The following is a 16,003-nucleotide window of genomic DNA, read 5'->3' as shown; positions in this document are numbered from 1 at the left end:
TGGCCCGAGGCTGGACGATGTTCCTTCTGTTCGATGGGGGATTTTTGTCTCTCACTCACAGCATCGCAGGCGTGGCCCGACACACGAACGCATCAGGGGTCGGATCCAATTTGCATTCACAATGCACCCCACACCCACCAGAAGTGCCTGCTCGGGACGACGGTGACCGCAGTCGAACGGCGCACGGGCACGTGTCTGATTTACGCGCAAACCCATTTCGCGCACGGATCTTGTTACGCTAATAGGAAAACAATCCACTCGGCCCCGGCTCTGACAGAAGCGATGCTTTCAGCGGTCCAAGCAACCCGCTTACAACCCACAGTCTAGCGGTGGGGCGCCCTCTGGCGGCGTTCTCGCTAGGACTTCTTTTCCCGACTACGCGCCGTACATTTGGTCCAGGTCCGGGGCACCGAGGATTCGACACCATTATCATCGGGAAGGGCCACGGGCCCGGTTGGCAGGGTGCTTGGGGGGCACCCCGAAACCTGACACTCCTCCCGGGTTTTCCGTGTGGCGCGAAATATCATAAATCGAGTGCCGCAAAAAGATATCACGTTTCATCCTGTATTATTGGAAAATGAAATTGCTTTTCAAATGAGTCATACATCGGCCGGTCACCGGCACCGGAACGAAGGATACGAAATGCGTGCTACGTCCGTCCGTCCGTCCGTCCGATCGCTATTCGGGACGGCCCTGGCGGCGGGAATGGAGAGTAGAAATAAAAACGCACACGACGCCGGCGTCGATTGATGGTGTTATCGGGGGCGCCCGTGCTGACGTGTGGCGCGGGAAAGCCGGAATTGGCGGGAAAGAAAATATCGCTCCATTAGACATCCGGGGCTTAGTGGTTCGGGGAGCGTCTTGTCTTTCCGGCACGTCGACCCGACCGTGTCGACACCTCGGGGGAACGGCGAACCGCCCCCGGGTTATAATGTGAAACCTAAGACTCGAGCCCCCCCCCCCCCCACCGGGCTTTTGGGGGCTCTTTCTCTGACCGAATGGTTTCCCTCCGGTATCCTCCGGTCTCGCCCCACGGGTTGGGTATAATTTATCATTTCGGTACATAATTCTGCACACACACACACCCAATCAAAGCCGCACTCACGGAAAGGGAGGTACTTTACGCGTACGCGGCTCTCTGGGACGGTTGTGTCGATTTCTGGATAATTAATTCCTTTCCGGCGCCCGCCGGCCACATTTTTGGCCTTTATTGACGGGCGCTGCTAAGGGTGCGTTGACAGGCATTTCGTGCCGTTGCGAATCCGATCCGGTTGCCCGGGCCTTCTTACATTTCTCTGACACCAAATCAGCGCCCGGAACCCCGGGTTTCATAAGGGAGCTACCGAGAATGGGGTTGATATTTGTTGTTATTCGACCAGGTAGCGGCTTCGCAAGCTCCCCAGGCGAAAGCTCCCTTCTCACGAAACGGCCGCTCTAGTTCCTTTGCTGCTCGAACCGTGTGTTTCTGACGGCTGCGGGTTCAAAGTGAATAACTTGGCCGCAAGTTAGCGTGCGCCATCTTGCCCGGCCGTCTTTTTACGATCGTTTGCACCGTCAAGTGCAGAGCTGCCGCCTGCTGCATAGCGGCGCTACAATACAACTAGGCCACCGGTGGAACCAAGGCAGCCCAAGACATCCTCCCACCACAATGCCCGAACCGGGTGTAACCGTCGGTGTGTGCAAAATGTGCATTTCCGGGCGCATACGGCAGCTGCAACTGATAAGAACCGGCCGAGCGGTCGAACACGGGTTCGGTTGTCGTTGCCAGAAAGAAAACCTGCCCCCCTCGCCACAGAACAGAACTGCGTTATGTGGCTGTGCCGGCCAAAGCAAAGGAAATAGGGACTTCCTTCCGTTCCTGTTCCGCTTCCACCGCGGCACAGTTGGCTAGTTGTGTTTCCGTTTCCGGTTCGTAATCGGTGCCGCCGGAACGGAACGGAACGAGGAAAAAACGCACAGGACGCCCTGGCTCCGAAGACGGAGGTGCAAATCTTATTTTTGCCGGTGGTTCTTGGCCGAGCCGAGAAGGTGCTTTATGTGTTAATGCACTGCCCCGGCATCGCAGTTAGTCGTTTACACTCAATTAACGAAATCGTCCGCTCGCCCCACTCGTAACTGTCCGTTATGGGCCACCCGATCACACAGCATCAGCATCACGGGCGGTGAGCTGAGCATTGCCGCTTCGAAATCGTCCGTAGCGACCGTGACCTTTTCTTCTCTCTGGTGGGCCTCCGGCGAACATGCTTTTTCGGAATGCTTGTCCCCCCCATTAAGAAAGTGGTTCTTTCGTTCGACGAAAACCCAACAGGTACCCGGGGGACAACAATAGAGACCGAGAGAGAGAGGGAGAGAAAGAGAGCTGAGTGACCCCCCGCGGGGGTCTGGGTTTACAAAAGCCACACAAAGGCCGTGGGCGCGTCTCAAAAGGTCACCCAAAATCTAATGTTCGAAGGTTTCATGTTAATGTTTAATTAATGTTTTGCTCGACCGCATCTCGGCGCGCCTACACGGTGGTCACGGTCCTAAAAATGTAAAGCGTACAAAACTCTCACGCTCATCAAGCCGCCCGCCCCACCCACTGTCACCCTACGGAGCGATCCGGCGAACTGGAGATTTATGCGAGTCGAACATTGCGCCTGGTCCGACCTAGTCCGAGCTCACTACAATCATCACCCGCCCCGGTAGCACCCGGATTGAATCGGAGGATTATCAGCAGCCCTGCGAGAGTGAGAGTCAATTTGTTGCCGCCGATCACCGGAAGGGATTAGACGGCCACATCCCGACTCGCTGGCTGCGTACTCGCGGATTTTTTACTACACACACTCCACCCAAAGCTGGACAAATTGGAGCTGGAACTTCTTCTCGGCGGCGGTCGATATAATTTTACTCCAAACGAGTTCCTTGATTAAAGAGAAACTTTCCACCGGGAACACTTTCTTTTCCCACACCAGAAAGGCGACGTCACGGGGACGAGCATCTGCATAATGGACCGACTCTCGGAACTCTAATATGACGAAATTTCCATCAGAATACCCGGTCATCCTTATCCGGCAGCCGGGCGCTTCCTGGCGCTAGAACGGGACCCGACGTCCCGGTAAATCTACCACTGCCCACCCCGGCCGTGGTCCAAGATTGATTGGCAGCCATTTTTCTTCGACAGGTGAGCGCAGTCTAACGGGCAGGTAACGATCCGAATGGAGACCACGATGATCAGCCTCCCGGACCACGGACGCGCGGTGGCTCATAATTTGAAATACATAAGGAAACGGGCGGGCGGGCGGTCGGCGAACCACTAACCGGGAGCTGCCATTTTTAATATTCTGCTTTCAATCGATTCCTCCGCTCGGTTCTCCGAGCCGCTTCGCCCGTGCGAAAGCGATCCCGGAATTAGGCGGTTCCTTAGCGTTCGCTCGAGATTGATTGAAAGTGTAAAGTGATTTGCGGGTCGGAATAAATTTCTCGACGGAAGCCCTGCGCTGCGCTTTTACTCTGATTGCGAGGGGCGCGACTTTAAGACTTGGCCTCGAGACAGATCTCGGCAGGGGGCGATCGTGTCGGGTCTCGTGTCCCGACCCACTACATAAACACACACACACACACACACACACACCAAATGGTGGCTATCCATTTTTAATCAGCTACACATTCGTTGGTGCCGCCATCCCTGGGCCACCTTGAGCTGTGACTACGTCGTTGACCTCTTGCGCCGGCGACCGACGACGATTGTCAAAACTATGTGTTCGCCTAATTGACAGCCCAACATCCGCGGAACATGGCAGGACGACGAGCAACATAACCGGCAAGCGGCCATCTTCCAAGGCCGTTCGGCCCAATCCGGCAAAGTGCCTGGTACGCCACGGAGTCACGTTTCAGGGCGGACGACTTCTTGATTGCGCCCACTCTGGCCCCACTCCGATGTCGCTCGTGCGCCTCGTGGCCATTGTTTCGGACGTTTTGTGGTACTTTTTCGCTGTCCTAACCACCGGGCGGAACAAGTGTGACCAATTAATAAGTGTCGATAATGTCGAAGCACCCGAGCGACCCGAGGACGCCGAGCACCACCGAGACAGAGTGTAGTAGTCAGGCAGCAGTCATTAATTACTGGACTAAAACTTTTACATCCACGACCGAAAGTTGGCCACCCCTTTCGCACGGTCTGCCCACTGAAGTCGGGACTCCGACTTCCGGCTAGGGCTGCCACTTAGCAAGTCAAGACACACAGGCACCGGTCCCTCCCGCAACCATGTCTGGTGGGGCGCTAATTCCTCCTTTTTTTGAAGTGTCTCACACTGGGACACTCGGGCGCGCACAGGTCGGAGCTTCTTTTCGGGTAGTTCCGTGGGAACGGGAAGAAGAAAAACTTCTTCCTTCCTCGGTTTGCAGTGGGCCCCGGTGCGATAGGTCCCTCCCGGCCGACGGGGAGCATCCAGGGGCCGGTTATTAATTGCGTATCTTTCAGCACTTAGTGCGCGACGGAACCAGACGGACCTAAGCGGGGGTTGAGAAGTTTTCGTTGTCGTCGCTGCCGGCCCGCGAACTGCAATATTAACTTTCTCATGCCACTTACCCGATGCAGTTGGCGACCCTTCCCTCGGGTTACTTCCTTGGTCTCGGTGTGATCGCGGTGATATGACACAGCACCCCGGCACCAGGGGGGGCAGAAAAAACGGGGTGGCCACTTTAGAAGTTCGCAAGCAGAGCCCCCCGAATGTCGTCGCGGTACGTGAGCTGCGCCTCGATTACTAGACTACGTCCCTGCCAGGCAGGCAGGATGGCTTTTCGGAGGTATCCGTTAACGGAACCCAGTGCAGCGTCACTTCGGAACTAATATCAGGTGTTTATTCGGTTTCGATGCACGCCCTCGGGATGCACGGCCCCTTATAAAGGCCGACATTAGACAGAGGTCCTCGGAGCGGTCCTGGAGAATATGTTTAGCGGGAGCTAACTACCTTCGGGCGCGGACTAACTTTTCGCGTCCGGGCCAACTTTTATCTCACAACTCACGGTGACGCCCTGGGCACGAACAAATGGACGGAACGTGATCGGTTTCATCACACACCTACGGGCGAAATGAATTTCGAAGCGCTTGAAACGGTTCTTCTAATATTAGACTCATCAGGCGTGGCCTCAGCAGCGATGGCGGAAACTTTCTCCACACGGGGCGGACTGCTGCCCAGATGGCTTCCGTTGCTTACTCTAAAAATAGTGATCTAGGTCAGGCTCCAAACTCGGTTCGGTTGGATCCCATGTTGAGACTCCAGCCGCAGTGTCGAAAAGGAACGCCAATCGCCATCGCCATTGTATCGTGATGCGAGATGTCCAGGGCAGCAAATTAGAACGGAACGAAATAATGTACATAACGCACATCGCATCCCGGTCGATTTCGCGACCCGATCTGCTAGGGACACAAACCGCGAGGCAAACCGACAACACAGACCGAGCTACAAGCGCCCGCGGTTCGCAAGTTCTTAAGCAAACTCAGCACCGGCAACGGAGCCGTGCGAGCCTCCGCTGCGAGGCTTTTCCGAACATCCGGTGCGCGTACTCGCAGCCCCGGATGTGGCTGAGGGTGCTGTTTGGGGAAATGGAAATTGAATATGATTGTATGTATTATTTATGATGATGTTTATAATGGAACAGCACGCGCCAAAAAAAGGCGACTTCTGAGACGCGTCCCTGTTGAGCTGGGACCGTCGCTGGAGACGATCGTGTGCTGGCCGGAGACTTCCGGGTCCCGGGGAGAGTCACACAGACATCGGTAAAGGATTACGATGTGTTGTGCCCCATTACGGCCACAACGTACATCTCGTTCTGTTGCGGACTCGTTTTCCTTTAAGTAGTTGCGGCCACATTCTCCATGTTCCGTCCGAAGGCGTAGTAATTTTTTGTCCCTTCGTGTGTTGCGGAACGTGGTTCCCCCCACCCGCCGCTGTGCTGTGATGATGTTGAACCAAGATTTTCTTGAGGAACTCGACGTAGGAACTCTTGACGCCCGGTGTGGAGCACCGCCTGGGGCAAGCATAAAACACACCAAAGTCGGAGCTGAGTGGAGGTTTCGCTGGAGAGAAAGTTTTCCTTTGCGATTGGTAAATATGATTTCTGGCTTTTCTGGTGTACGGGGACGGGTTGGTAGCTAGCAAGACCAACAAAAACAGGGAGGGAAAAAGGTCCCACAAGAAGGGCGAACATGGACGCCCACGATCGGGAGCATATTTGCAAAATTCAAACTATTAGTGAAACGGCGCGCATGTTCCTCTGCGTGTGGGTCGAGCATATGCATTCGTTGCCCGTAGCAACATCTGCGCTCGTGTTACTCAGCCTACTCGTCGCCGCCGGGAAGAAGTATGCAAAAGGCAGCCCAGCTCAGGCGCAGGGTTTTTCTTATCCCAAGCCCTGAAGGAGCGCCCCACAATCGGGCGCCCACATTCCTTCGCTAATGTCTTGCGATGCTCGGAACGATTATTAATTTGATCATCTCGCGAAAGTCTCTCTAACCCACACAGACACACACACACACAGACACGTGTGGGTTGTGGGTACGTCGTAACCGTAGCCCATTCCGGGCCGCTCGTGCGGTCATGTATCTTCGAACTTGGATCGATTTTCCCAGCACCGACACCGACACACACACGGGGCAACCCGTCAGCGCCATTAGGCGGCAAAACCGGCAGGGCAGATGGGAAAATGTGATTGCCCCGCCCCGGCCCTGGCCCCGGGCACCCGAGCCGGAAAAAGGGATCGGGACGGATGGTGTGCGCGCCGGATGGTGAAAGGTCTCCCGCCACCCCACCCCACCGATGCACTAATGGAATGGCCCAAATGAGAGTGGATTATTCGTTCTAATTTAAGCTCATTACGCGCACGACGGGCCCCGATATACTGGCTATGGATTTTTGGCCTAACGAAACGAGGCCAAACGAGCTGGCTGGCTGGCTGACTGGCGTTGGCGTTAAATTTTACTGAACACTTTTATGTGTCCTCGCCCGAACCGGGGTCGTATCCGTCCGCCGTCGTTAGGACCGAAAAAACCGAGGCACATTAATGCTTCTTAAGCGCTTTCCGATAAGATGTCGATATCTGCCCGAACTGTGAAGCCGAAGATAGTTTAAACACCCTCCTGGGCGTCCGTCATTTTGTTCGTCGCCTTACAACGCCCGAACCAATTGCATTTCGGGCTAATCTCCTCCGGACGATCCGATCCGTTCGAATTGTTTAAATTTCGGTGTTCGGTTCGACTACGCGAACCGCAGTGGCGCCAGATGCGCCATTGGTCCGTAATCCGTGGGCCACACGAAAAAGGATATGCTGGGTGGCTGGGCCTGGACCTGGGCTGGAGACACTCAAATTGAATCGTCTTCGCTGCGACGCAGCGAGTCTAATTTGGACCACTGACCCATGCCCCGCTGCCATATGGAGATACCCGGTGGTGGCCATCGAAAGACCCTTACCGAAGCCCGCTCCGTATCGAGCGAGGGTCGCGTGTTCCGTAGCGGTAACAACGGCGCCAGCGGCGCTCCTCCACCGGCTGGTATAGAAATTTATAAATTGCTACGATTAAAGGGATTTCGCCGCAGAAGCCGTCTTCGGAGAGAACCATACACACACATGCATGCACGCGCGAAACATTGCGCCAACCCGGGGAGACACCTCGAGTATAGATGGTGGATCCATTCCGGTCGAACTCGACATCAATGCGAAGCGAAATATACGCACCGGGCTGTCACGTGTTCGTCAGCGCACCTCCCCGTTTGTCAGTGCGCAGTGTGTGTGTGTGCTGACGTATGTACGGCGGGAAAGGTCCACGGGGACGACGGCATCCTTCCGAGTTTCCCGAGCTTCGCCACACACCACCCCACGGCCAGCCGCAATCGTTAAGCCATGCAGAAAAGTAGGAAGAGAATCGAGAATGGCACATTAGTCCTTTGATCATTCCGGTGTCGCACTCTAAGACCCTCGCCGCCCGTGCCGGTTTGCCGGCCGGGCCGCCTTGCGCTCGCTGGCTCGCTTGCGAAAGGAGATAAAATGGAGTTTTCCCACTGATGAAATTCACGCAACGATGATTTCGGGGACACGACCGGGTTCCGGGCTTGCGCTTGCCGGTGTTGTTGTTCTTGTGACCCCGGCATCCGGCATTTCCTGTGCGCCGGCCGCGAACGGAGACCGAAAACCCACTCAACACACACACACACAGAGAGAGAGACCGTGTGGGTCTTATCAGGCGGCGTCCGTCCGGGTGACGATCTTTGTTCACCTTTCGCTTTCGGTTCGGTGGCCGGGAACTGTTGGGTGGGGAAGAAAATCAACAATCCTCGAGGTCCCGGGGCAAGAGTGGGCGGAACCGGAAATGCGCTGTGGTTATGTCGTGGCACCACATTAAATCCGATGATAGTGGGGCTGCCCAGCGAGCGGATGATGCTTTCTGAGCTCTCCCTTCGCCGTACGGGGCTACCCCTTTCCGAAGGCAGCATTACGATTTGTGGTGGACTCTTAATAGACACCGGGGAAACAAAAGAAAGCCCCAAAGGTCCTCGTCGATCCTTTGATTACAATTGATCTGTACAATCTTATTGAAGTACGGACAAAAACATGGATCTTCATTCACTTGCGCTCCGCCATTATCCATTTTGACCATGAAGTTAACAGCGAAACTTTGGGACCATCACGGGGAGAGTTGGAGACGAATAAAGCATAACAAAAGTCCTTCCTTCCTATCCCGACCACTAAACCCTACTATGGTGGGAAAAAGGAGTTTAAATTCTAATCGTTCTCTAAAGGTCAGCGAAGCGACTAATAGCAGGGCAGCCTCGTCCATAACCTAGAACAACATTTGGGGCGTCCCCCCCGCGCGGTCCCAGAGAAATTAGTTGTAGTGGGTCGCTAATTGGTGATCTTTTCACTTTCAAGCGCCCCTGAACCGAGCGCTGAAGTGGGCCACTTCAACAACAGAAAACAGAAACAGATTAGCCCAGACCCGGTGGAGGAACCGGTGGCCAACGAATCCTCCCCCTCTTCGGGCATTGGGAGCACCGAAATGAAGGACATGAAAACACGGCACGAATGTAGGGCCTCAAAAAACGGCATCATATCACGACATCCTTCGCCTCAGCGTTGTGCTGCGTGTGAAGGATTAGAACGGAGCCGAGCAGTGGAAAAAGAGTAAAAGAGAAAGCGAGAGAGCGAGAGAGTGCCCGACAGAAAGGTTAGAGTAAAGTGTCCACTTGAGCCGGAAGCCCGTTCTTTCGTTCTTTCGGTTGTTGGCTTCTCTGTTTTGGGTCTCGGCGTCGTCGTCTGCGCGCCGTCTTCTCCTGGGGGCGGACTGCTAAAAGGACGCCCAGAGGACGCAAAAGCACCCCGTGCTATTGTTTCGGTCGCTATTAATTTTTCGCGCCACCACCGGCAGGGCGATGCAGAAGGAAACGCACGTTCAGACCCTTATCGTGTCGCCGCCATCACGTTCCGGGGTTTCGGTCTCGGGAAGTGGAAGGACGCGCCCTGTTTTCGAAGCTCAAATTGTGCCAGTCGCGGGTGGTGGTGCCAAGTGTGCCACGAGTGCCCTTTGGCCCACACTGACACAGACACTGGCGCCTGGCCTGGCATCGCACGGCTCGCCTGTGTCAAGTGTCAACAGCCCCGGAAGATGCTCACCTAGAGACAGCAAAAACGCCAGCAGCCTCCAAATGGACGCATGTTGGTGGCGATGGCGTACGTGAGCGTACGCCGCGTCGCGTCCCAACAATGTCTTCACCGAGGCACTCCTTGGCGCATCCCGGCGAGGTACTAATTCCCGGCGGCCGGGCGTAATGTAATCGATAAGATCTTGATGATGCGGTTGGCGCTACCGGAAACGTGATTTGCCTCATCACCTTAGCCTGAGAGAGAGAGAGAGAGGCGCAACGGAATCGGGGCACGTTCGTGTCAAGTGCACCGACACCGGCGACATCTGACCGGCATCCTTTCTAATGTGACATGCGCCCGGGACCTGGGCTCGAGCCGGTGGATTGTAATTACTTTTTAATTGAGCATAATTGAGCGCGGGTGCGAAGCTTTTTGTATTATTTACGAATCGTAATCAGCAATCGGCTAGCGGAAGGAAGGCACATTCGGGTTGGTCCGTGTTCGTGTGTGTTGTGGTTTTTGATGTTCCAAAAACCACAACCTGCAGTGTGACACCGTTTTGCGTGGTGCCCATTAGCATGCGGAATCCGGCAGTGGGCTGGAAAATAAGCACCCTTCGCGGAAGCTAATGAAGCTTTCGTTCTGAAGGAATTACTATGTAAAGCGTGTCACTACATGGTAAGCTTATTTAGACATTTTTTTTCGGCAACTTATTGGCCAAGATTGAATGGCTGCCTGGCGATAGGTTTATTTGTAACAGCCCGATTTGTAGTGTTGAGTCTCTTTCAAAGGAATTTTTGGTGCTTGATTCTTGGTGAAACGTTCTGGAAGACCGAAAGCGACTCAGTTCAATATAATATGCTTACATTGGAACAGTATAAGCATTTAGAAATATTGTCCACTATTGATTTGCCTTACGATGCAAGATTTTGTGCAAAAGCTCCACTACAAAAAACAAATGGTCTCCATGGCAACCCCCCTATATGGGCTTCTGTGATTTTTTCCCATTCCCGTAGCCCGTAAACTGTCACACTGTTTGAGTCGAATAGAAAACAAAAGGACCAAAATCGAAAGATTAGCTTAAGTCGATAACGGCCAAAACGCAATGGAAAATGTAGGTACGGTAAATTTGCCAAATCGTTGACGTATCTACACGGTACTGTAGTACGGGAGTTTTCCCGAGGTCAATATTTTCAGTTAATAAAACATCAGCCCATCGATTCGTGCGCACTCGTTGCCGGTGACAGCGCGATATCTGGCCGAACCACAAAATGAAATATGAAAAAATAACCAACTTCACCGTTGACCGACGGACCGATGGAGGTATCATCGGAAAAGCTCCCGCAGGGCTATCGCATCCTGGCCTCCCGGTCTGCTCCCCGTCTGCTGTCAATTCCGGTGAAACTTTCATTAACTTCGGCGACCCAATCGATCCGCGCGTCGATCCGGGAACCGAGATCCGATCTATCGTGCTTCCGGGCGACTTCGCTGCGATTTACACAGCCCGCCCGTTCCCCCACCGGAACGGGGGCCCAAAACTTCAAACTTGACTTCCCAGTTTGGCGCGAAGTTCGCAAAGCAGAATCCTCTTCAGCAAGCCGCAGGGCATGAGGGCGGTCAACTTGGGCGGGGAACCGGCGAGATAGTTGTGTACAGCGCGAAACCACAAAACCATCCATCGGAAGCGGATTGCAAATCTGAAGAAGGGTCCATATTGTCGCACGGATATATTGGCCTTTTACGGCATCATTTTCCCCTCTGTTGCTTTTGGCGTCATTTTGTTTAATCACAACGGAGCGGATTGTTTTGCGGTATTGTTTCGCGGTTTCGCACAAAAAGACCCCGCGGGGTTCCATTTTTATTCACAACCTGTCAGTATCCGGGGCGCCTTTAAAAGTTAGTTCGCTGTCCATTTTGAGCCTCAGTTTACGTTCCGAACAACCGATCGATAAGCGTAGCCTAACCTATTCTCTTTCTCTCTTTTTCAGATTACGTGGAATCGATCTGTAAAAATCATTTTCTACAGTTACTTTATAGAAAAATAGATGGTGCTACCCTCGTGTCGAGGAACGAGCGGAACCTAAACTGTGGGTTCACGTTTCAAACACACTCCATACTGCAGCGCTTTATGTTGCGCTTCGATACGCTGCAACTAGACTGTAACGACCATTTGTATGTATATGACGGTGCGCACGCCGTCGGGACGTATAAGGTAAGTAAGGGCTACTGTCTGGAAAGTGTCGGGTTTATCATTCCTTATAGAGAGAGATAGATCATGAGTCCACGGGGTCACCGGGGGCCGTCATCCGGAGCAGCAAAAGAAGCATGATTAATGAAATCTCCGGTTCTCGCCGAGTGATAGTTTCAACTTTTTAACTTTACGCTTTTCGCCCCACTCGCCCTTCGCGTTGAGTGGGGCAAAGTTTTCGCGGAAAAACTGACGTATTAAGTATCGTGCCAACCATCGCGGGAGCGCGATCTAGTGCGCCATCCATCGTCTGGCATAGTGGCAGCAGTAACCAGCGCCGGGTCACCGTTTCTCCTTCGTCATTACGATTACAAGCAGCTTAAACAACAATTATGGCCAAGCTTATCGCCATTAACGTCCGGAAAGGGCGCCCACAGACCGCGCGGCCAAGACAATGGCGTCGGGCCAGCGTTTTAAATATGGCGCCCCAATCAGCCCATCATTATCTCCGAAAGAGACAGAAAGAAAGAGAGAGAGTGCAGATTGTGCTGTGGGAGCCAAACAATTCGGGAGCCGCCGCGTTTGTCATCTGCCCCATTCGCCCTGGAGTGACATCCCGGAGCTCGGACGGACGGAGATGACATATTCTTTGCCTAACTTATCTCATTTATTATCTACCGCCCAGCCAGGGGCCAGGCAAAAATTATTAAAGTTCTGCTTCACCCCCCTTTCCCCCTTCCAGGCGGATCTGACCTGCAAGGACACAAAACAATCAGTGGGAGTGTTGCTCACGAAGACGAACTTTCTCACCTTTAAGTACGTGACCGACAACTGGGGCACGGAGACGAACGGTTTCAAGATGGTCATCACATCCTTCAAGGATTCCAGTAAGTGACCGAGCGAGCGCGCGCGGTCGTTCCTTCGGAATTGCTTTGCCCTGCAACCCTAACCTGCCGCTTTTTAGAACTCAACTGTGCCGACTTCCGGTGCGCGCTGCAGGACTACTGCATACACCAGGACCTCCGGTGCGACGGTGTGAACCACTGTGCGGACGGGTCGGACGAAACGATCGGGCTGTGCCCCGGGCCCGATCGCTACATGAACACGATCTTCGGCATGGACCTGACGTGGGTCGTGCTGATCGGGGTCAGCAGTTTGGTCGTGTGCGGGTGCATCGCCGGCGTCGCGATCTGCGTGTACGCGCGGAACTCACGCAGCACCCCAAACCAGCTGCACTCTTCGATACAATGTAAGTGTGTGTGTGCCACAACCGTAGGTCCCAATGCTCTCTGTTGCAGTGATCGGGCGATGTTTAGGCCGTCGCGGTAGTAGCATTGTCGGTAGCATTGTTTTCCGTTCCGTTTTGAATTTTGTAGACGGTTACCTGTGCTGCTTGCTCGTTAGTCGAATGAATTGTTATCGATTTGCATCATAGTGGTATATGTTGTGTGTGTGTGTGTGCGCGTTTGTGCCCAGTTGGCACTAAGACAGCCTGTGGCGCATCCAGCCAGGACCGCGCCCGTATCTCTAGATTGCTTTTGAATCAAATTAAAGCGTGTCGTTGGTGTTCCGTAGGCCGCTGGCTGTAAACCATCGCTCGATCATCTACTTGTTTCGTCTTTCTTTCCACACTGGCTCATGGTTTCGGTTTTCTCATCATTCGTTTTTTGTTTGTACTTTTATGGTAAACCCGCAATCTGAATGCTGAACCAAACGATCAATCCCAACGCGAACCGAACCCGTCTCTGAACAACGGCAACCCGAACCCGAACGTGATCCATCGGCAACCCCATCGAAATTCGATCACCACTCGCAATCGCACGTTTCGCGTGTCACCGTGCCCTGGTACGACACCTTGGCGTGTGCGTGAGCTCAGTGAACCAGATGATCGAATCGAACGGTTCATCGAAGCATCTACAAGGAACTCTGCCGCGGGAAACAACAACGCTACCTGCTTCGGGAAACTTGCATCACCCTGCGGGACCATTAGGTAATTGATTTCTTGCACCCGACGTCACACCCATGTCCCACCTTCCCTGTTAACCCGATTTCCAATCGCGGTTCCACCGTTCCTTTGCATTTCCGGCCCGACCCACCAACGACTAACTGTAACCTTCGCCATCTTTTGCAGGGTACCTCCGCATTCCACACAAATTGATGGCCAAAGTCCGTCCCATTTGGTGCCTGGCAAATTACGACAATTAGGTCCGGATTTATCGCAACAAACCTCACAGAAAGACGAGTGGTTTGTCTGATGAGCGAGTGACAGAGAGAGAGAGCAAGAGAATGGTAATGACAGAGAGAGAGCGAGCGAGCGAACGAGCGTGTGATGATGTGAGTGTAAGAGAGAGAGAGAGCGAAAGCGAGTGAGTGAACGAGCGAACGATAGAAAGAGCGAGAGAGGAAAGCGAGCGACAGGAAGAGAACGGGGAAAGAGAGACTAAAACAAAATCAAAAGCAATGGTAAAACAACAACAACAACAACAACAGTAATGCTATGCAGCGCGGTACCGGACCGGATGGGGCAGCACGCGCGGAAGGAGTCGCGCGTCCCTTCGATCGGACGATCGTGAGGCCGAGGCCACCTTCCCGAGCAGCAACAGCAGCGACGGCGCGTGCACGCCATCAACATCCGGTACGATGCGGGTTCGCGGTCCGGTACCGCGCTAGCCTAGCGGCCAAGGAGCGTGAAGCATGAAGTTGATGAAAATGATGAAGAGCACAACACAAACGGAACGACGGATTGTCCACTAAACAGTTACGACGCTTGAGCGAGCACCACTTACCGCCAGAGATGCAGCTGCCTGAGCCCTGGGACGACCACCGGGTCGCGGCTACTAGCCGCTGGAGCGTCTCTGGCGGAAGTGAGACCCACGAACCACACGTCCATCCAGACATCCAGCAGAATGCAAAGCAAAGCAACAACCACTGTCGCCACCGTCACTACTACCAACACTACTACCATCACTACTACCACCACCAACACCAACACCACTACACGACGACTGAATAACGACGCCAAATGTCTCTTACCAAACATCATTCATTCAAACGAACGACGCTAACGCAAAAATCACGCAAATTGGAGAACAATTTTTTCGGCACTATATGAAGTAAGTAACCCAACACCGGCCCGGTTCCGTGTTCCGGTTGGCCGCCTGTGGTGTGGTTTTACTCCTTTGGTTTATCATTTTCCACATGCACACACACACACACGCACATACGCGCACTGATTCCTGCCATTCCAATGTCAGTGTCAAGTAGAACGTTCGTTGGGCCCAAGCCAACCCAAGTTAGTTTGCAGCGCTTAGTACTCGTTTCTGGCCACTACAATTCGATTCGCTTCAATGCTTTATTTGGATCTTTGTTTTATCACCGGCGCTTACTTACGGCGCCAAGTACGCTTTTTTTAGTGCCCGTTGCTGCTCGTGGTTAATGTTCTTTCCGTTCTCTACACTTTGCAGGACTGTCTGGTTGGTCATCAAAAACCGCGCAGGGTGTATATTGAAACAAAAGGGAGTTAAACAGTGTACCCACAACTAAAGCAAACGAACAAACGGAAGCAACGCGAAGAAGCGACAGGTGAAAACCCAAGAGCAACAACAACAACAACTCGAACACTAGCAATTAACTGAAAACAATTATACCATATAATGCATACGGTAAACATAAAGAAGAACAAAAAACATTAAAGAATGAGAAAAAAAACCTAAAACTTTGCAGCTATCTTAGCGGCAGCAATTAAGATTAACGAGAATAAGGAGAAGTCAAATCTTACTATAGCATAATTAGAGAAAAAAAAGAAAGAAAGAGAGAAAATGAACAATCGAAGATTTAAAAAAAAGTGTAGCACACAGATTATAAAGCGAGCATCGGATCGATGTGCGGATCCTGTGGAAAAGCGAAACAGAAAAGGGCAGAACTAAAGTAACCAAATTTTTAATGTTAATCGTGTACAGCTCTGCGAAGAGAAGGAAGCTTAGCTTAATAATTAATGTAATGTAATAGGAATGCAAACCCTGTCCTTCCTGCTTTATGTCCTTCGTTCGGGTTCATACGGTATGCGAGCTCTGGTGGCTACGAATAATGTTATACATACCGTAGAGGCGCGTCCCGCGTCTCCCGAGTCTCAAAGTTTATTTTGTTGCCGCTTGCGCTGCAGGATCCCGCGCGCGCAGCATTGTAGAGCGGGGAATGATG

The 16,003-nt window shown here is 53.0% G+C and overlaps 1 protein-coding gene across 1 annotated transcript in view; it reads left to right on the top strand.

Moving 5' to 3' along the window:
- The window catches only part of LOC128278466 (uncharacterized), a 33,197-nt gene extending 19,189 nt beyond the window's left edge, over positions 1–14,008 (top strand). Inside the window, exons 2-6 of the mRNA XM_053017195.1 lie at positions 11,604–11,827; positions 12,546–12,690; positions 12,768–13,052; positions 13,680–13,793; positions 13,935–14,008. Coding sequence (XP_052873155.1) covers positions 11,604–11,827; positions 12,546–12,690; positions 12,768–13,052; positions 13,680–13,793; positions 13,935–14,008 — 842 coding nt within the window. The remainder of the gene's footprint in view (positions 1–11,603; positions 11,828–12,545; positions 12,691–12,767; positions 13,053–13,679; positions 13,794–13,934) is intronic.
- The last annotated feature ends 1,995 nt before the right edge of the window (positions 14,009–16,003 follow it).

This window comes from Anopheles cruzii, chromosome 2 (genome assembly GCF_943734635.1).
Source record: "Anopheles cruzii chromosome 2, idAnoCruzAS_RS32_06, whole genome shotgun sequence".
Classification (NCBI taxonomy): Eukaryota; Metazoa; Arthropoda; class Insecta; order Diptera; family Culicidae; genus Anopheles; species Anopheles cruzii.
Note: the sequence above shows the minus strand (reverse complement) of the source record. Positions and strands in the feature narration are given on the sequence as shown.